Source organism: Thermoascus crustaceus (assembly GCF_041956765.1).
Source record: "Thermoascus crustaceus strain CBS 181.67 unplaced genomic scaffold VTN00scaffold_7, whole genome shotgun sequence".
Classification (NCBI taxonomy): Eukaryota; Fungi; Ascomycota; class Eurotiomycetes; order Eurotiales; family Thermoascaceae; genus Thermoascus; species Thermoascus crustaceus.
The window spans coordinates 770,365-792,009 of record NW_027192533.1 but is presented as its reverse complement, the minus strand read 5'-3'; the positions used below and the strand labels follow the sequence as shown (position 1 = coordinate 792,009).

Here is a 21,645-nt window from a genome sequence, read left to right as displayed (position 1 = left end):
AGCGTCAGAAAAGGCGATTGGGATGCAGTGAGATGCGAAATGCGGACGAGGCTCAACGTCGTACAAACGCTGAAAGGCCGCTCGGTGGTGGTGCCGTTTCGGGACGGGGGGGTCAGGGCGCCAGGAGACCAGTGGCTGCGACAGCCGCAAAGGCAGCAACACTTTCAGGGGAGGGCGCCCGGTCGACTGTCGTGACCACACGGATTGCGAAGGGGAAGAAATCGACGTTTTCTAGACAAGCACTACTCACATTCCTCCCGTTCAAGGATCGCAGCGGAGCGCGTCGACAGAGTTCAAGGGGTATTACAGTAAAGCTCCGCGGGTGTAAGGTTAAGGGAAAAAGTCCAGCCAAGAACGGAGAATCCAGACCCGGCTGAGGCAGATAAACGATGGCAAGAATCGAAGGGAGGTGGGATGAAGACAGACAAGAAGAGATGGCTGCACGGCGTCCCCAGCCAGAGGAATGAATTGGATAGAAGGAGGGGAGGAGAGAGGGAGAGAAAGAGGAGTGGAAAGAGACAGGAAGGGGAGAGCGAGAGGACGGCGCTGGGATAGGCAGTTGGGGATTAGATTGGGTGGAGGGGGGGGAGGGCAGGGAAGGCAGGCAGGGTCGCTCAGGGTGAGTATGGGGACGCTGTGGACCGGCAGCACGCTGGATACGGCCTGCACTCAGGAGTCCCGTGGCCCGGCGCGGCCCTCCCTTAGGGCGGCGCAAGGGGTCGGCTGTCTTCCCATCCAATAACAGCAGTCTCCTCTTTTCTGAGAGAGTCTGATGGAGGCTTCAGCCACTCCCAGCCCGCGCTGGCTCCTGATCACAACATCTCGCGGGCTTAGTCTCGTCTAAGCTCTGGTCTCAGGGAGTCTCATCGCGTGTTTCTGCCCCTGGTCTCTCATAACTGCTCAACCCCCCCGGTCATCTGCAGATCAGATCAGCCATGCGCACGCGGTTCGCACGCTGTCGGAGGTCTCAGAACCAGCTAGCGATGAGTCCCAGACTCCCAGGATTTTCAAGTGACAGGACCTGAACTACGCCCTGCCACCGGTTTGCAGCCAGTTCCCGTCATGCCAGCAGAGACTCAAAAAGCAGCATGGCAGATGTCGGTAGCTTGCAGTACGGCGGATCCCTTGGTGCCGGAACCAGATCGCCAGGGGCACAGCAAACCAGGGCTCTGGGATCTTTCTTCCTCCAGTCCCGACGGCTTTTCCATCCCTCTTCCAGAACACGCGCCCGTATCGGCTCTCTCTTCCTGGTTCCCTGGTCCGCGGACCTCTTTTTTTTCGCCTCCTCCTTTACCCTCCCGGGAGGCGGTGCTGCCCCCTTTGACGACCACGGATAACATCATTGCAAAAGCTTCTTGTTCTCTGCCGGTTTGCACCGGAGAAAATTCGACGAGTTGATCTGCCCTCTTATTCTCCACTTTGCGGAGACAAGAGCCGGTTCTAACCCTCCTAGGTGCTTCTGGCACTCTTCTCTGCCGGACACTATCCTTTCTCAAACACTCCGTCTGTCGCTCCAACTCTCCAGTGCTTGCTTTAGTCTTGGCCATCGCGAGACCGCCATCTCGTTCGGCACGCTTACAAGCAGATTCCCTCGTGGCAGTTCCGGACGGGGCAATCTATCGACCGAACCGTCTTTCTGATCTCCACTGCCATTTGCAGTAAAGTCGAACGGAGTGCCTCGGCTGTATTCCACTCCGCCCTTCCTTTTTCCTTACTACGCGTCGCCGCTTTTGCGATTCTTGGTAGAAAAGCGCCGTCAGGCAGAGCAGTGTGTTCGAAGCAGTTCGAGTTCTAGTACACTTTGGGCCTGTGAAGCGGCAGTCGGGCACTAAGCTTAACTCGAGAAATCCCACTAACGGCAAATGCTGCGAGCTTAAGAGACAGACGCTGCAGACGTGGAGTCTGGAGGAGACTGAGAATGAGACGTGAGGAATCGGCGGCCGAAAACCCGGGCCGTCACGTGAACGCACCCGTTGCCAAGGCTCTCCAGCAAGGGGCAGTTGATAAGTCGATCCTGAAACACGCACAAGAGCCTCTGAGTCGCTGCAGATGATCTCGGTCTTCTTGAGTTTTGATCGTCAAGACTCGAGCAGTTTCTACTCATCTGGATGTGGACTGGTCAGATGCGCCTACACGATATGCGCATTATCCATGCCGTGCGTGTCCATTTCTCTGCGTGCGAATTCAGTACTGCCACTCCCGCAGCTGCAGTAAATACATATCAGCGATGATGGGTCATCTCTATCAATGTATGGAGTATAGACATAAACTTTCCTGCACATCCGCCCCAACGTCCACCATTACCGATCAAGGTTTCTCGCCTGTAACATCCGTACTCCTTATCAGAGGGAACTGTACGGAGTAGTACCACTCTGTGGTGTGATTCCGTGCTTGGATCTCAAAATAGCAATGCTAACGTCGCGCCAGCCGTTACGAAACCGTCGCTAATCGAACAGGTGTTACAGACTTTCCTGGATTTGAATAACAACACGCGTGGCCTACCGGCCTCAGCCCAGACATTGCTTCTACGGAGTACAGCCCACCGTTTGTATTACCTAGGGTGATCATCTACGGAGATTGGCGTATCCACCGTGTACCCCTATCTAATTGTCGTCTACCCTGCAAGTGATTGCTCCATACGGGGCCACGCATTGTCGGATGCGGCACACGAGAATTGTCATATTGCTGCATGTTGCTTGAAGTGCCCTTGTTTTATGTTCACTTTGATGGACGGGTTCAACCATGGCATCGGGACCTCGAGAAGGTAAAGCGGCCCTTCGACAGACTTTCCACCGAGGCCAACAAGGTTAGGGGTCACGCACAAACACGTCGACTCCGCATCGACATTGCACATCTCAGAGGAACTGAGGGCGTGATCTCTCGCTGGAAAGAGAAAAAAAGAAAAAAAAAAAAAAAAAAAAAAAAAAAAAAAAACTAAAAAAAAACCAGCCCAACGAGACCAACGCAGGCGTTCCTGATCTCCAGCGCATCTCCAGATCTCTAGCGCGATCGGAGAGCCCACCCTGCCGCCGCCCGTGATTGGCCACGTGCAAGCACGGCAGAGCCATCCATGGCTTTCACCATGGTTCCCGGGTCTGCGATGACACTAATCGCGTCCAGCATCGTTTGCGCCCGAGTCTCTCCTGATCTTCTGTGAATCCACGCAAGCTGGTGTATAGAGAGACATTTGATGCCGACGCGAAACCAACATGTCGCACGAAATGTCTTATATGGGCCACCGGGGTGAGTGCGAAACCCCGTCCAGGGTTTCCTCCTCTGTCGACTCCAACAGGCGCTCTGAAACCGACCGATAAATGCTAATTACCGCGTATTTCTGCGCGCAGCCTTCAACCACGATCAGAACCGCGAGGTGGAGGAGGAGTATGATCGCCTCCGAGACCTTGCCAGACAAGAGGCCGCGAAGCGCGGGTCATGTTTTGAAAGGGTGCGCGACAAGGCAACCTTACTCCATCAGCCACAATCTTCCCCAAGTCCTCCGTTTAAAACTCGGACAACTACAGCAGTATCTAACAAACTCGCGCGTTGCGTCAAACAACAGTCCCGCGAAGCCTACGAGAATGGTGATGGCGCGCTGGCCAAGGAGCTGTCCGAGCAGGGCAAGGCGCACGGTCGCAAGATGGAGGAGTACAACCGCCAGGCCTCCGAGTTCATCTTCCGCGAGAATAACGCCAACGGGCGCGTCCCACCCGACACGATCGATCTTCACGGGCAGTTCGTCGAGGAGGCGGAGGAAATCCTCGAGCAGCGTATCAAATATGCGAGGGAGCATGGACAGACGCATCTCCACGTGTGAGTTTCTCCCTTACTCGCGCATGGCGTGACATGGCACTATCTTATCGAGTGCTGATACACCGGCATTTCATCGTGTATAGCATCGTCGGCAAAGGCAACCACTCCGTGAACCACGTCCAGAAGCTCAAGCCACGCATTGAGCAGGTCTGTCGCGACCTTGGTCTGCAGTATGCGACCGAGGAGAATGCCGGCCGCATCTACGTCAACCTGACCGGAGGTCCAGCGGATATGCCTCCCGAACAACACTACCAGCAGCCTCAGCACTACGACGGCGAATATCACACTACGCCTCAGCACCAGCAGCCGCAGCAACAGCCACAGCAGGCACAGCAGGCACAGCAGGTCCAGGCCCAGCCGGAACAGAAGGACGAGGTCGAGCAGATCGTCGAGACGGTTCTGCCGCGGGTGCTGCGCAAGCTGGAGAAAGCGTGCTGTGTTGTTATGTAAGTCTTTTTGGTTGGATTCGATACTTATGTGGTCTGCATGACCAGATCCGATATCTCTTTTCTTTTTCTTTTCAACTTCCGACCTGATATGATATGAAATGGGGTGTTATGTCATATCTCGATACGATATGATCGACTTGAACTTACGGCTGCACGGATGGCTACGTTCCTCGCGTATGGATCCGACGGGAGAAAAATGACAACGACAACGACGACAAAATGCCCTTGGATTCCCTCATGTACCTGCTTTGAATATACTTCGATACTATCTATCTACCTAGTTATTTACATTCTCAGTTTGGCATGATTTCTTAACAAGATATGCTTGATGCTTTCTCCAGCTTCAAATAAATGCGTGGACACGAAAGCTCCTCGCCATGTGTACTGCACATATACATTTTTTCGATGCGATAATGTTATATCTATATATCTATCTATTGTTTCTCTTGACATACTTACTGATTATACGCTAATCATGAACTTGGTGTCATGACGCAATGCAGGCTCGGTCTAGCAAATTCCATAAATTCGATGCTTGGTTCGTTTGTTGTACTATGCATGTATATCGTCTATGAGATATGCCGACATGCATTCTCTCTGGGGCGCAGGATCGCCGGGTGATCTGACCTGATCCGTCGAGACGAGGTGACAAGACACGAAAATGAAATGCATAATGAAGGCAAGGAGAAAAGTGGCAAAAGGAGTCAGTGACTCATGAGGAAAAGGACAGAGCAGTTTGTTTCACGAAGATCTTCAAAGTATTTAACGAGATACAGGGCAGGATGGCATTTCTGCAGATTGGATGTCAGGTAGGTTAAAAGTATATAGGCATCAGACTGTTCTAGGTATTTATCAATCAATGACGAGACGAGTTATGACACCACTGCCTACCTCGCCTATCAGCTGGAAATAGTGCGAGGTTTTCATTTCCTTAGAACCGAAGGAAGTTTCATGCACGTAGTAAAATGCAAAATAGACAAATGATCTAGCAGGGTCTACCAAGGGGGCAGAGGAGAGGAGGGGAGGGGAGGAAAGGGGAATGGGACTCACAACTTCTCCTTTATCATTAGTTATTATTACACTTTAACTTACGCCTAATAGTTAATAAGATCAAGATCACGCTACCTCGAAACTGACTGCTGGGTTGGTCGTCGGTCAGGAAGTAGTTGGAAACAAACCTGTAAGTAGTAGGTCTGCAATCGTGATGAATAGATAGACAGGTAAATTTAGTGGTCTAATTTTAGACCGCTGCTGATGCATGGGTCTCATAAATTTTATCAGTATGCCCGGATCTGGTATCTCAACATGCAGTACATAAGCAGAAAAGAAGTGTGTGTACTTCTTCATTAGGTGTGTTTCCTATGTATTTCAAAGCGACTCAAGACATGACATAGTGAAATCTAAACATATTTTTAATGTTTAAAAAAAGTCAAAGATCTTTATCAGCCAGAAGCTTCTGGGACATCCCTTAGCTGTCGAAGAGGTGCCAAATACCTTTATAGGAAGTATGGCTATATTCTGCTTTATCTCTCTATATATAGGCTAGTCGTCAGTGATATCCATCCGATATCCATCCATCCAAAGGTGCTTGTTGCTGCTTCCGATGTCCTGCGTTCCATGCGCGCCATGTTTGCTCTCTTTCAAGAAGGAGCAGTGCTCTACATCCTTCTGAATAATATGAAAGGCATCAAGTTCTTGTATAGATTTTGTCATCATCTAAATCAACTCTTGGCGCCACAAAGCTTTCTCTACACCATGCTTTTTTTCTGTAGATTAAAAATCATAATCGTTTATTAAACGGCGTTGATGCAGGCTAGAATCAGATTCGTCCTCGACTCTTTTCATGCCAAAAGAGCAATGATGACTGGGATAAACTGCAGAAAGTCATTACTATACTTTACGTCTTTTTAATATATAACCGTTGCCCCCTCTAATGCTACCACGCCCGCTCCCTTTTGTTTCGACGGAAGTATGTACATATGTATTGTACAAAAGCGGAATTAACTTCGAAGCCTCCCGTTTTTTTTTTTCGGGCGCACACTATCAGCTGACGGGTATACTATATTAGTCATCCTGGTTTCTTCTGCACCGTGTCCTCATGCTGGGTCATTTGCGCAACTCAACACGAAGATAGGTATTTAAACAAGTGCACACTCGAAATTCTCTACGCACAAAGGTTTACCTCTCCGCAAATGGCGCAAAAAAAAAGAAAGAAAGAAAGAAAAGAAAAGAAACCATAAAGGCGAAAAATACGCAATAAAGTATCAAAAATATCTATAAAAGAGAAGGGAGTAAATAAATAAGAAAAAAAAAAGACAAAAACATACAACAGCAGGGATTCACTGGTGGTCACCCACCCAACTACTAACCTGCCGGCGTGTGGCTTGAGTATGGCTGAGCGGACGGGAAGCCCTATTCTCCACACCCTGTGGTCGTATGTACTAATTCAATATTTGAAAATGGGTAATAAGATGAGGGATCTGAAGGTGAGAGTTAAAATGTACCTGGTTTTTTGTGTATTTTTAGCCATGAGCTACAGTATGGTGAAATGCGAGTTACGTATGTAGCTGGTTGGGTTGAGATGATTCGTAAATCGAGGTTTATCTTTATTTTGTGGCCACCGCAGGTGCAATTGCCGCTATTTGCCACTGCAGATAAGAATATGGATTATGGATTTTGCCTCCCATGACATAGTTGTCTTAATCTCCTTCGAATTTGCTTTAGTACCGTGTTTTATGTACATGTTCGAAATCAACGTCGGGGTTTAAAAAGAAAGGGATCCTCGCTCTAAGCTCTTCAGTTTACATGCTGCCTGTCCTCGAAATGTGCTACTGCACACGCGTGTATCTTGTCGTGGAAAACTCAGCAGAAGCAGCCTTCTATCTGCATTACTGTTATAACTGGTCCTTTAATCTAGATGCATTCTTTTAAAAAAAAAAACTGACAGCCCTTGGGTACTACTGTGATCGCAGTAATAAACTTGAAAGTCAAACTCGCTCGGAGGTCACTACGTGTGGAGATTGCCTAGCATGAACACCGCAGTGCAAGCCATTACGCCTCCACAGCGGAGAATGGATTGTGGAGTGCTTCATTTTCATGGGTCCGACTTGCCAGGTTCAAGCAGTTTCTAGCAAAATACAGTTCTCGGGGTCCTGGAGAATAGACCTCGCCATAGGCCAGAGTCATCAGGACGGTCATATAATTCAGCAGAATGAACTGTGAAATTGCACTCATATATCCAAAAGTAAAAACGCAATATATTGGTATCAGCTTATCGCTCGAGATTGCGAGGTGGTGTATTTCTAAACCTAGAGCATAGTTGGGTCCTTCATGCTTCAGTCAACAGGCGTTGAAATAAGTAGTAAGTGGCCAAAGTATATCAGCGGCCACGTTTCCGGCGGGATATCCGTCGCGACCCATGGCTTCCCTTTCCACAAGAGGATGCGGCAAAGTCATCATAATGACGGCATGCTGGCAGAATCTGGCATAAGAGCATGAGGAGATCCGATTCGGAGGAGGCAAGCGGAATCTGAAGTCATTTGGTTTTGAAAAAATCACCACATCTATACACTTCCCCTCCACAAGTGTATATCCGCACAAACACAACCCACAAAATGGTCAGAGAAACCGCCAGAGCAAATTCCAGCGAGACGCTCAACGCACCCCGTCCGGGCGTCTCAGAGGAGGGCAACACTTACGGCGATGATAACTCCTTGGTGCGTTTCCCCTTGTTCATCAACTCCCGTTGACATCCATCAGCATCTAATATCGGATTTAACGTATGTATAGAGAGATATCGCCTATATGCGCGACTCCACCAAGACCGCTGGCCCCAAGAATGGCAAGAGACGTAGTTCTCGACGGAGCCGAAAATCGAACAGACGTCCAGCGGCGACAAACGCAGGCCGTCAGGTGGTTTCCAATTGCAGCAGCAGGTCACGCAGTCGCACCCGATCCCGAACTCGAAACCTTCGTGTTTTTTAATCGCAAAAAAGGGTGGACGTCTGTTTTGAATAGGCTACAGCACAGTTCAGGGGATTCCAGTGTATTTAATGTCTCCTGTTAGTCCGTTCTTTAGGACCGGCCGTGTCAGTTTTGCTGGCCGCAGGACGTAGGTCAATGCAATGTAAACGGGAGAATAGACTCATATATATATATATTGTCGATAATCGAGAAACCGTGCAACGGTGCAAAGTGCCTCGAGAGAATCAAGCTAGTTGTGTAACACTGTAGATGAGTAACGATCAGCTCGATAACATATATTGAAATAATTTAACCCCATACCGGATAGCAACAAGCAGCTCTTTAGTGCGGCTGCTAATTCTATTTAGCAGCGAGAACACACCCTAGGTTAGAGACGGACAGGGAGAGGAATAACCACAAGTATCCTCATGTAGAATTCCCGCCTCTCGTTGAAAGAGTTATCGTAACAAAGTGAACGGTCCACAAGCTTGCGTGATGATTTCTGTACATAAAAAAGCCCTTCAGCGTATTTATTTTGGCGGAAGCCCTGGTCCATGACCACGGTGCGGTCGGCCGCTAGATCATTGGGTGAAGTAGAGAACCTGAACGAATGTTGCTCAATGAAAGTGGTATCTTTGGTTGAGTACATCGAAGTTTGGACTCAAAGAGACCTCTGTACTGTCTCCACCGTGGATCGCGCGGACTATTCTAGTACCGTATAATCTTCGAAATCCAGGTAATGTCGATTTTCGCTGGTCTCCAGGGTAGCATCCCCTTGAAGAGCTGCATCGTACGTCTGAGCTAGTACTCTTCCACGTCTGAATTCGCCTCTAGCAAAGTAAGTCTCCGTAATTCTGAAAATGTTACTGAATCTGGAAATACAAAATGACTACAAATTGTCTTTCTAGTATTATCAGGATGAGCCATAAACGAGAAATAGCATAGGTGAACTTCTCGTGCGGATAGAACGTGTAGAGATAACTCTGAAACAGTAAACTAAACAAATTGTTCCACTGATCCTGATATCATTTCCAGTGACTTCCATGGAGAGTTTCACGCTGGTATCTACTGAGCACCAGCTGTCACGTGCGTATACACGTGACCTGAACCCATCTTGAATAGTTCTACACTTAACTTACTCTTAGAGAATATAGTCATCATACATCCGTTACCATATCATATACCACCAAACAAGACCCAGACAGGGACTTGACACCAGCTATTGATCTGAAAACAAGATTGAAGATGTCACTTGGTAGTAATAAGACATTGCACTGTTCCAAAATCTTTCTAGAGAAACAAGCTCGCAAGGGTGGTACCGACGAGAAGACTGGCAGAAAGACGTGTTCGATGGAAATGGTCCGTGATCTTTGTCGAACCTGCTGCTAGGCCCGGCCGACTTGAGTTCCAAACTGGGAAGGTTCCAAGAGTGGAACCTTCGGCACGGGTAAGACCCAGTTACCCGCACGGTGGATCCGACCAGGCGGAACTTCGGGACCTTGAAGAAAAACTCGAGTGAAAGTTCATTAGCACATTTATATCTTTTAACGATAAATCCAAGTAAGCGCGGATGCAGACATTCCACCATAGAGCATTGTTTACTAGTAAAGTACCTACCTATCTGGAGTAGGTAATCTTAGACAGCCAGCGCGGATGGATTGACGAAGAGAACATACACCCTTCACCAACGCATAGGTATGGATAGCAAGTCAGTGGCCTCAAACGTATCTAATACCACTATCCAGGTGCGTTGCATCTGCTGCATCTGACGGTCTCAGGAGACGCAGAGGATTGAGCTCTGAACTGGACCAAGCGGATAATGAGTCTTGTCCGCGATACGAGAGCCCCTGCTGCGACCCAAGACCCTTCCAGGTCCACGAAATCAAATAGGTATCCTGATCGACTACTTTGGCAGGAAATGTGACCTATCCCTGTGCAGAGATGGCGCCGTTGGCCATTCTGGAGCTCTGCCGATATGAGGAGTACAGTACATATTTATGTAGTCGTGGCTGGATGCAGATATTACAAATCGGTGTGCATTTTGGTACTGACGTTCGAAGCCGTAATATTTTTTTCCTGCGGGCCGAAGCGTGATGCTTCGAATTGATGCTGACAATCCGTAGATGAAAGATCACATTGAAAAAGGCGGTTGTTCGCCTAAGGAACCCCCCTCAGCTGGTGCCCAAACCTTAATTGCATTTTACCCTTGCAGGAATATTACTAAAGCTGCTATCCAATAACTAGTATCGCTGTAGATCAAATCTACTGACCACGCTGTCATCAAAAAAAGGCAAGAGGTACATACTTCGCCCTAAATCGTGGCTTTTCCATGATATCATAACGAATTCTAGCCAAAGAGTATCAGTGAAAGGCTAACTATTTCTAAATTTTAAGAGCTGAGTTGCCCTCTACCTATTGGGCCACGGAGCGAGGAGTGGGAGGATAGCCTGGATGTTTACGTCAGGTACTGTACAAAGAGTGCATTGCCTTACATGGCCAGACCTAGCCCTAGCATGAGTCACTCTTGCCTATTGCACGCCGAAATACGCATTCAGTTCGTTTTCGTTTTTTTGCCAAACATCATCCAGGCGCATTTGAAGTCCCACAAAGCTCAGCCATCTGAGCCACTTATCTCCACACCGCTATTCAAATCCAAGGATGGAATCAGTACTGTGTGCGTACTGTGTATATGAAGCAAGGTAATGTTGGTGATAAAGAAGGCCCCTGAAGAATATTCACAAATCCCCACTATTGCAAATACTTGTCCCGTGGGATTCCCTGGTGTGTCCCACGGACAGGGATTTACACAGTAGGGCTGGGGATCCAAATAGATCACGGAATTGCCAAAACAAGCGTGAATACGGTTAGCTCAACCCAGGAAGGAAAGTTAGATCGCCGTAGATATCGCCATGTAAAGGCGTCAGGCCCATGCAGGACTGCCAAGAAAGTGGAGGATCTGGGTATCTGTTAGGTAGGTGGCTGTCATTCATCTCTCAATAGTTCCCCTGCTGCATGCATGACATTGGCATGCTCCAGCCTCGTTCAGCCGTGACGGGTCACGCAGTGCCTGTGCAATAGAAACATGTATAAATGGCCCGTCTGCATACTCATCGAGGTGGTGCGCTGAGCAACAGCAATGTCTATGCAGCCTTGCAGAAATAGACAACCTTAACCAGAGTATGGGACTCCTGTATCCGCAGCGTAGAAGAATGCCAGTCTTGGAATTGACTTATACAGTACTGACCAGTCAATTGAAGTCATCCTCATGCTGATATCTGTACACAGCATATCTAGGTGCTTAACAGTCCCCAGCTATGACGTAGACCTAGGATGACGCCAAGGACAGATTACACGGGGCCCAAGGATTTTCTAGGTCGTAGATGGTGCTAGATCCAGTACAGCACTAACAATTACAGCTGCACCTACCTCGTAGTGCCATAATGTGCAATAGTACCACGGTAGTCTGTAATGTCAATGGATCTCTGAGTTTAAGCAGAGTCGTGGATGTCCAACTAGACACATGCAGGATGTTCCTGGGGTCTCATAATAATTAGGTGTTTCCACCAGGGTCGCGGACCACAAGGATCTCAGATCGATAGATGACGATCTCCTGCAAACCTCAGCTCGCCACGGACAGCCGGAAAGCCCCCGCCCCCACAGCGGGCTCGGCTCCTCCCGCTGACCGGCCGCGTTAATCCCTACTTTCCTGTCCTGCGTCCCCGGCCATTATAGACACTCCTGTACAGAATTGGCACTCTCTTCGACGACATGAGCCTGCAAACAAAACTGTTTATTGCGACTAGATATCAAGTACTACTGCATATTTTTCATTCTCATATTCCTCGACGGTACCACTCTATTCTGGACAATCTGACGGACGAATTCTTCAGCTCCACATCATCTGCATGACTCTCCACTGGCGGAGATGTGATCACAACGCAGTCAGCCCCACGTCTTTGCGTGGTGGACCCCGTTCTTCTCGGTCTCGTGGGCACTGCTATTGGCCTCACCAGAAGTGCCGTTGGAAATCGTCGACGCCTGGTTGGCGAGATTCTTTCTCACCCTTCCCCAAGTATTTACAACGCTGGAAGCGCTAGGGAGGATGGGATTGTCTCCACCCTTCTCGGGAATTGATGACTTGTCGATAATACCAGCCTTTACCATCTCGTTGACGCTGGGATGGAACTCGGCCCTCCGTGGGATATCCCGCGGAGCACCAAGGTTCGGTGGCAAGCGGCGCGGCACCCATTTGCCATATTCGAGCTCCAATCGGGTGAAAATTGGCAGAATCTCTGTAGTTGACTTTCTGTTAACGATAATCCAGAATCGTGGGATGGGCTTGAGCTACCACGTACCGATAATCCACCAGAAGATAACCATCAAGAAGGACGAACCGTGCCCGAATTTTAGCGTATCGTGAGGCTGGTTGGCGCGCCTACGGACCAACCATCCGTTCGTGCCAGGCGTTTCCTTTCCGGGGAAAGCGTTTTCTGCCCTCGCGACCTCGGCCACGTTCGTTGTCGCAAAAGACAACTTGCTCTCCGAGCCCTCGAGATTGAGTACCTCCTGGATCATCCAGTTCAAAGGTGTGTCGGACAGCAGATGCTTCTGACCTCTTTCAAGTCGATAGCCACCTCCGACATCGCTGTGGTTTCCTGCAAACCACACCTCTTTAAAGTCGACAGGCGGTGCGTCCTTGCCAAAATGGAACAAGGCCGGCTTGAACTTAAGTCGCCTTTCATGGATTGACACTGCATGTCTGATGTATCGGGCAGCAGGAGCAGCTATGTACCGCCATGACGTGCGAAAAAAGGGAATCTCAAACGATCCGACGCTGTTGACGCAGTCAAAGAGCCCGAGGAAGTGCACTTCCACGTTCGGCCGGCAGAACGTCTTCTTGAATTTCTGCATATGCAATTCCAGCTGTCGGTCCTTTTCCGTCTGAGGGTCATTAGCGCGGGAGTCTTGATAGTTGCCGAACGTCTCCCAAGCAAAATGAATCATTTCCTCATTGCCTTTCGATAGAAGGCCGATTCCGTGAAGCATCTCTGCGAGGAAGCGTGCTGTATAAGCACCACGGGAGAAACCGAAGATGTAGATGTGGTCACCGGGAGCGTAGTAGCGCATGATGAAGCGGTAACCAGCGAGAACATGCTCCCGAAACGACGTTCCAATTGCCTGGTCAACGGTGGTGAGAACTGCGGATTTGATCTTTGGCCAGAAATTGATTCTGAGTGAGCTCGAAGATTGGCCTTTGACATAGGTGCCAATGCCCGCTGTGAGATTATTAGTGCTAATGTCCTTGTCTGATATCACTTCTTCACGGACATACGCTGATAATAATGATATTGGCCGGGAGTATTTTTCTCGAGCATTTCATAAATTTTGACGATATTTGTGTCCTCTTCTGTTCCGTGGAATTTGTTGCCAGTGCCATCGAAGCAGAGGACTAACCGGCGTGGGCCTTCTGGCCCAGCGGCAGAAGCAGTCTCGTCAGCGATCGCGTGTGGCATGATTCCGTGTAGCTTGAAAAGTAACAATATGCGTATAGGGAGCAGAAAGGTGGATTGGACTTAAGAAAAGAGACAATGTCTGCCAGCATGCTCCGGATAAGTATAACTTTTCTACTCTCTGCAAGGGGTGGGTCCGTAAGGCTCACAGTGTGATCCGAAATTCTAGCTGCATTTTGCTCCAACCTTGAACATGATGCATTATGTCTCTTGTTGACATGGTTATGCAGGCTGCGGGTCTAGGGCGTCCCAAGAATGGTCTGAGACACGGGCAACTACTGTGTAGATCTGCGATCTTGCATCCGAGACATATTTCGGTATGGAAGACCCTCATCGACTAAACTATAGAGTTTCAATGGACCTCTTGTTGCGAATCATGTTTCGATGTCGGATACGCCGAGCGACTAATTTTTGCGTCTCCTTACTCCGCTCGAGTCTCATACTATGACATCCAGATAGTAGATATTACAAACACACAGCTACCGACACGGCTGATGATCTTTACATTCTACTAACCCGAGGCAAAATCCCTCACCTCGATCTCATGTTTGTGGCTGGGCTGAGACTCTGGGAACTCCTGCAAGTGATACGCACGATGCACACTTACCTATCCTGATGTACCTCACGGACGGGGATTTTAGCTATTTTGGTCAATGCTGGGTTTTTGCCGTTGGAATTGCTACCCCTTATCCTTACTGGCTTCTAGATTGCTGAATCTAATATGCTTCATTGATCAGCTTGAGAAATATCTCTTCTATATTACTAATAAGGTCATATATAAACTAATAAAAATCCCTTTTACAAGGATCAGAGGGGCTATTTGGCAGTGTTGAGGGTTGCTTAAGAGCTTTCTGCCTGTTAAGAGGATCCAGGCGGTGAAAATACTGGCAGTGAAATGCAAAAAGCACACGACACCAGGCCCACCAGACATCCCTGTCTGTGGAGCGCACGAAGGAATCTTTCGGGCCTACCGCAGTACCTCCGCCTGAATATGGATGAAGCTTATGCCGTCCATTCAGTAGCCTCTGCCTCAGCTACTGAGCATACTGTGGTAGGGGCTGGAAATATTATCCACTGGTATGCCCCACAGGTGAACTCTGGCCAATGCTGGTATTTCGATGCTGGTTTCGAATCTTACCCACTATCCAAGTTCTTTTTGTAGGCGGCAAGTCCTTAAGCAGCCCATAAAACTACTTAATAGACATTTTTTATCCCAGAAGAAAAAAGACTCTTATTAGTTCATATACAGAAACATTCAATCTATAAAAAATTATTCTTTTAAGAAGCTGGCCAATTTGGCATAACTTATAGAAGGCAATGAGGATGGCTAGCAGTGATTCTCAAAGGCAGTATCAAAACACCAGAACTAACCAAGATTACTAAATCCCCGTCCGTGGAGCGCACCAGTGAGCCTTTTCAGCCCCTACTGCAGTAGAATTGCCACAAGTAATCCAGTCAAACGCACCGGATTGTAATTACGCACGCATAATCCCGCTCTCTAGATATGGGGGCAAGGTGATACGGCAATGCAGGTTCTTCAGCTCCAAGCAAGGAGGCTTTTGATAGGGAGAAGGTCCGATAGAGCGACACAATTCCTCTTCAGTAGAAGATTTATTTAAAGGACCTGTCCCCCCCTTCAGTTCCCAAGCCTCCCAGCTGTGTCTCTACTCTAGATCATTGTTTCCTTTAGGAATATCCTGGAAATTGACGCTAGCAACTTATACTGAAGCTCGTTGCCGGATCGTCTCGCGACTATGGGCCTGTTCAGTCTGTTCAGCGGCAGCCCACCCCCGCCGCCGCCGCCATCTTGGAACCCTTTAAGTTGGGGTGGCTCCTCAAAACCGGCTCCATCAGGAGGTAAGTTCATGAACGTTGAGCACCTTCTCCAAGTCCATCCAAATCTAACGAGAACTGTATTTTCGGAAGTCACCTCTTTTCTGTCCGGTTCCTCGGATAAGGCTCCACAATGGTTCCAAAACGTTCTTGGCAAGTTCGGATTTACCGGTGCTATCGCAACTATCCTAAGTTTTCTGCTCTATTTCCTGTATTTGAAGTTCGTCAAAAAGGATTCCCACGTACTGTCGACCTTTGTCAAACAGATCATTTCTTGGTTCATCTCCAAGATTCCTGGTCTCAACAAGATTCCATTCTTGAACAAATTCTTGTCAGTTCCTGGAGTGTCAAAGGCCTTGATTCCAAAGGGTACCCAATCAGCGTTAGCCAGCATCAAAGGCACTGGGGGTGGCGTGCTGTCGAAGCTCAACCCCTTCAAGTGGAATATCTTTCACAAGAGAAGGTTGGCTGAAGAAGAAGATGACGAGAAATATCAGGCTGGGGAGCCTTATGGAGACCCAAAGGCCTTGGCCCCAAGCTTGGTTGATGACCTCAAGGCTGTTGGGCTGAAGGGGGGTGTCAAAGACATTCAGACACTGCTCCAGGCCGCGAAGACCAAGGGAAAACCCGCCGACGATCGGGAGATGCTTGTGAGTTCTCCACGCTCTCATGGAAGGAACGCAACTGACAATGCCACAGATGGAGAAGATGATTGCCATTGCTGCATCTCTGCCACGGAACTCGAAGGCCCGGGAGAAGCTGACTGGTCTTATGATTGATACGTTATGGCAAAGCCTCCAGCACCCACCCCTAAGCTACTTGGGTAACAAATACCAGTATAGAACACCGGATGGCAGCTACAACGTTCGTATATTGTCTTCAAATATTCACCTCGTTTGGACGGCTAACAGATGCTGTCCAGAATCCTCTTCAACCTGACCTTGGCAAGGCCGGGAGCCCTTATGCTAGAACAGTTGCTAGAAAGAAGCACTTGCATGGTGTTCCGCCAGACCCGGGTCTGCTTTTTGACTGTAAGTTCTGCGTCGCAGCTGGAGTTCAATGGTGCTAATCAAGTCTAGTGCTTATGGCCCGTACCGATGATTCTTTCAAGGAAAATCCAGCTGGAATCTCTTCAATGCTGTTTTACCATGCGACTATCATTATTCACGGTAAGATATTATAGCTTTCTGCGAGTGACGGCGTTGCTGACAATACTAGATATCTTCCGGACGAATCGATTCGATAACACCATCTCCGATACATCTTCCTACCTCGACCTTGCTCCACTGTACGGATCCAGCCGTGAGGATCAACTGAAAATTCGAACTATGCAGGGCGGCAAGTTGAAACCTGACACATTCCACGAGAAGCGGCTACTCGGACAGCCTCCCGGTGTCAATGTCATTCTGGTGATGTACAGCCGCTTCCACAACTACGTTGCGGATGTTCTACTCAAGATCAATGAGGGGGGAAGGTTTTCTCTGCCTCCCACGAGGACAGAGGAGGAGAGGCAAAAGGCCTTGGCAAAGCAGGACGAGGATTTGTTCCAGACCGCTCGACTGTAAGCATCTGGATCCAGTTTACTAATTTTTGGCTCCCACTAATAGTTTTGTGTAGCGTTGTTGGCGGTATGTACATAAACATCTCCTTGCACGACTACATTCGGGGCATCACGAATGTGCACCACTCGAAAAGCGACTGGACGCTCGACCCCCGTGTCGTGGTGAACAGGCATTTTGACCCTGAAGGTGTCCCAAGAGGCATCGGTAACCAGGTGTCTGCGGAGTTCAACCTTCTCTACCGTTTCCACGCTGTCATTTCGCGCCGCGATGAGAAGTGGATGAATGAGTTTTTCCAAAGCCTATTCCCCGACCTCGACAAGCCCCTCGATCAGCTCACGCCTCAAGAGTTCATTCAGGGTCTTTTCCGTTATGAGCAGAGCATTCCAGAAGATCCCGGCAAGCGGGAGTTTGGTGGCCTAAAGCGGGATGAAACTGGAAGATTCAACGACGCAGACCTGGTGAAAATTCTGAAGGAGAGCATGGAAGATCCGGCTGGTATTTTCGGGGCGAGAATGGTTCCCAAGGCACTCAAAATTATCGAAGTCACCGGAATCCTCACGGCACGGAAGTGGCAGCTCGCTTCCCTGAACGAGATGCGCGAGTTCTTCAAGTTACAACGCCACGAGACGTTCGAGGATATCAACCCGGATCCTGAGATCGCCGACCTTCTGCGCAAAATGTACGATCACCCAGACATGGTTGAGATGTATCCAGGACTGTTCCTTGAAGATATCAAACCCCGTATGGATCCAGGATTCGGTGTAAGCGCACCTTACACCGTTGGAAGAGCAGTCCTCAGTGATGCCGTCACCCTTGTGCGATCTGACAGGTTCTATACTCTTGTAAGTACCAATCCTACTGTGATTAAAAGCGCCAGCTAACGCAGAGTTAGGACTACACGGCCTCCAACCTCACAAACTGGGGTATGGAAGAAGTCCAGGAGGATTACAGAATGTGAGTTGTGCGGGAGTCCATAGGGATTGCAATCACTAACATGTTTTTAGTCTTGGCGGTTCTATGTTCTACAAACTCATCCAGCGTACTCTACCGGGCTGGTTCCCTTACAACTCTCTTCACGTCATGCAGCCGATGTACACTCGGAAGATGAACGAGCAGATTGCGCGGGAGTTGGGTACAATCGACCAATATACTCTGAAAGACCCTTCGCCTCCACCCAAGCCTATAATAGTGCCGAAGTATTCGACTATTACAAAGGTTTTGAACGACCAGGCGAATTTCCATGTTCCGTGGGCTATTTATCTGAACGACATGATCCCTGGCAAGGATTATTCCAGCTACATGCTGTGCGGTGACAAGCCATCCAACACAGCTCAGAGAAATCTCGTCGGGGATATTCTTTTCAGCCCCACCGAGTTCAAACAGCTGCTGTCTGAAACTGCGATGTCGGTTGGTAGGGAGCTTCTGAAGACCGAGACTCTGAGCTTGAAGAAAGACCTCCACCAGGTTGATATCATCCGAGAGTGAGTACTTGCTCCTACAGTATCCGCGTCTTGACCTTGTACTGTGCATCTGAATCCTGGAATGATTGTGTCCCTTTGAATCTCATCCATATCGCTTGCTGGCTTGTTTTAATTGGAATTTACCGCTGACACATCTATCCAGCGTCGCGATTCCCTTGAATACAAGACTCCTGGCCGATCTTTTCTCCATGGACCTGAAGACACCAGAGAATCCAAACGGAAGCCTCAATACCGCAACACTGTACAAATACCTTATGGACGTCCGTGTATGGGGTTTCAGTAACAACGACCCTGCACTTGCTTGGAAACGGAGAATGGCGGCTCGAGAAGGGGCCGAAGCCCTTACGGAGACCACATTGAAGCTCATTAAAGCTACTCCTAGAGAGACAGCTGCCAAAGGTATTACCTCAGGCATTAAGGGTCTAGCCTCCAAGGTTCCAGTGGTTGGGGGCTTGTTCAAGGGAGGATCCAATAGCTCTACCACTGGCTCCCTGCGTTGGTATGGATACAACGTCGTGAGGGAGTTGATAGCCGCTGGCAAGAGCCCTGAAGAGACCGCAGAGATCTGCTGGGCAACCGCTCTCGGCGGAGTTGGCGCAAGTATCAGTGTGGTACGTGTCTATTGACCTGGATCTGACATAGTCACTTGGCTGACTCGCTGTCCTTGTCTAGTTTGCCGACGTACTCAGCTTCTTCTTCCGAAAGGAGAACGTCCACCTTTGGGAGCAGGTCCAGAACCTCGCCCTCAGCTCGAATATCGAATCAGCGGACAAGACCTTGCGGCAATACGTTCTGGAGGCTCAGCGCCTGACAAGCAGCCAAGCTGACCTCCGTATTTGTGTGGGCAAGACGACCATTGATGGCCAGACTTTCGAGCCGGGTCACCCTGTTATTACCCTAATTGTGCGTACCATAAAGTCAACTGAGAGAGATCTATTAGGACCCTTCGCTGACCATTCGTAGGCAAACGCATGCAGGGATCCGGAGGTTGTTCCCGATCCCGGGACCTTCAAGCTCGACCGTCCGCCGAGCGCTTACATCCACTTTGGTTACGGTCCTCACGCGTGCCTGGGCAGAGAGATTGCTCTGACGTACATCATCTCCATGCTCAGGATCGTCGCTGAGCTGAAGAATGCCCGACCGGCTCCAGGCCACATGGGTGAGCTGAAGAGCATCACCATGGGCAATGAGAAACTCTACCTCAACGACAGCTGGTCCTACTTGACAATCGACCCCACAAGTAAGTTGTTCATCTTCTTAATCGCTTTATCCGACGCATGCTTACGCTTCTCAACAGCGTGGAAGCTTCACTTCGAGGGCTATGGCAAGGGTGTTTTCCAGCCACCAGCTATTCCCGTCACCGCAGGCCAGGATTTGAACGCATTGTCCAACGCTCTGATCAAGCAAGCCCAGGAGGGTGTGAAGGGTGCAGTCTCTCATGCTAACGGTACCTACGCGAATGGCGCGCAATCAAACGGTCATCCTAATGGCCCTGCAAATGGATCAGCTACTCCCGCGCCAGCTGCGGATGATCAGAACGAAGAAAAGGCCAAAGCGAAAGTTCCGCCTCAAAATCAGGAACCGGGCAATGCCGACGCTCAAAAGCAAAAGGCCGGTGGCCAAGCACAGAACGGCGGTCAAAATGGACATCATAATGGACATTTCAACCCAATTAAACAAGTCATCACAACGGCCGGTAACGTGGTGAACACCGCTGCCCATGTCCCAGGCGCAGCGCTGAATGTTGCAGATGGAGTTACTCACGGTGTCGTGGACCACGCCAAGGACGTCCCCATCGTGGGCAATGCCGCAGGGAAAGCGTTCGATGCTGTAGATGGAATCGCCCATGGAATCCTCGGTGGACACCAAGGTAATGGCGGAGGATTATTTCATCCCTGATGAAATGGACATGGCGTAAACACGGGCAGCAGGACGGCCAGTCCGGAGAGAGAGTGTGTGGCGGGTGCAGATTGCCGATGCTAACGCGGCGACAGACGTGGCTGAGGGCATTTGCTTTGCAATGCCACTGACTCCTGACAGTTGTTTACACAGTTTTGTTTTCGTTATTGTCATTGGGTCGAACACCAGAATGCTAGATCAGACGTTCGGAGTTGATTTGTTCCGTCGACTTAGACTCTGCAAGAAAAAAAAATCCAGACTCTCCACTCAGCAGTGCTGATTGGTTGCTTAGTGGCTAGGAATTAGAGGAAGAAAAAAAAATACTATCTATAGTTTGAAATTTGAATGTTATCGCCATAGACTTCAATTCCAAATTCAATTGGGATCCGCTCTGAAACAGTGAAACTAGAGGTCAACGGAAAAGGACGGCATCAACTGCATCGACTTTTTCCGATAATTATGCATAAGGATCTCATACTATCGAGAAACAATTGACGTACGATTCTGTGGCGGTCCAATGCATCATGCAACCGGCTTGAATTGGGTGTCTTGGATGCTCAGGTCATGGCATGGACACAGTACATGATGTAAGTATCTGGCGGTCAAAAGATTCAGCTGCTCTGCCACCTGCTCACGACAGGCTGATGCCAATGATCAGGCCTCCCAGGATATCTACGGATGTCAATGCACGTGGGTACTGTACATGCAATCATCGAGTGATGTGTCTCGACGAAGGGCCGGGCAGTTTGCCTTCGTGGGCTGACCATATCCTAGGTGTATACGTCAGCAGTATTCTATGTAGAGAAACAGGTTACGATGAATGACAACCTTCTGTCTGGTCCCAAAATCAATCCAGACGCCTTTTTCTTGTCTTTGATTTTATGCACGGGGTATAAGCATTACATCTGGCCAAGTGCATGCCTTAGTCCCGGGATGATCGTCGCGTGTGGAGAAACGCGATGGTTCCAGCCACAGCCAAAACACAACCCTAAATCGATCCAGTGGGGAGGCTTTTCTGTCGCAAAGCCAAGAGCTCCCCTCCTCTGTCTACTGGCTGCGTTTAGAATAGATCACAATCTTTTCAGGCGTCCGGCATCTGGAACCATGACTCTCCGAGCTGCTGTTCTCACTGGCACGG

At 49.2% G+C, this 21,645-nt stretch overlaps 4 protein-coding genes across 4 annotated transcripts; 3 read left to right on the top strand and 1 right to left on the bottom strand.

Annotated features, from left to right (window-relative positions):
• Positions 1-3,209: 3,209 nt before the first annotated feature.
• On the top strand, positions 3,210-4,260 carry VTN00DRAFT_9293 (uncharacterized protein; the record flags this gene model as incomplete). Its single annotated transcript, XM_069436237.1, has 4 exons — positions 3,210-3,243; positions 3,345-3,445; positions 3,560-3,810; positions 3,894-4,260. The coding sequence occupies 4 exons, from the start codon at positions 3,210-3,212 to the stop codon at positions 4,258-4,260; spliced, it is 753 nt and encodes a 250-aa protein (XP_069284878.1).
• A 3,613-nt stretch (positions 4,261-7,873) lies between these two features.
• On the top strand, positions 7,874-8,243 carry VTN00DRAFT_9292 (uncharacterized protein; the record flags this gene model as incomplete). Its single annotated transcript, XM_069436236.1, has 2 exons — positions 7,874-7,975; positions 8,049-8,243. The coding sequence occupies 2 exons, from the start codon at positions 7,874-7,876 to the stop codon at positions 8,241-8,243; spliced, it is 297 nt and encodes a 98-aa protein (XP_069284877.1).
• Positions 8,244-12,164: 3,921 nt separating this feature from the next.
• Positions 12,165-13,735, bottom strand: VTN00DRAFT_9291 (uncharacterized protein; the record flags this gene model as incomplete). Its single annotated transcript, XM_069436235.1, has 3 exons — positions 12,165-12,514; positions 12,578-13,498; positions 13,555-13,735. 3 exons carry the CDS (start codon positions 13,733-13,735, stop codon positions 12,165-12,167), a joined length of 1,452 nt encoding a protein of 483 aa, XP_069284876.1.
• Positions 13,736-15,486: 1,751 nt separating this feature from the next.
• Positions 15,487-20,507, top strand: VTN00DRAFT_9290 (uncharacterized protein; the record flags this gene model as incomplete). Its single annotated transcript, XM_069436234.1, has 13 exons — positions 15,487-15,589; positions 15,659-16,215; positions 16,265-16,429; positions 16,488-16,596; positions 16,645-16,734; positions 16,784-17,126; positions 17,183-17,969; positions 18,020-18,081; positions 18,132-18,608; positions 18,751-19,219; positions 19,281-19,511; positions 19,572-19,848; positions 19,906-20,507. The coding sequence occupies 13 exons, from the start codon at positions 15,487-15,489 to the stop codon at positions 20,505-20,507; spliced, it is 4,272 nt and encodes a 1,423-aa protein (XP_069284875.1).
• Between the last annotated feature and the right edge of the window lie 1,138 nt (positions 20,508-21,645).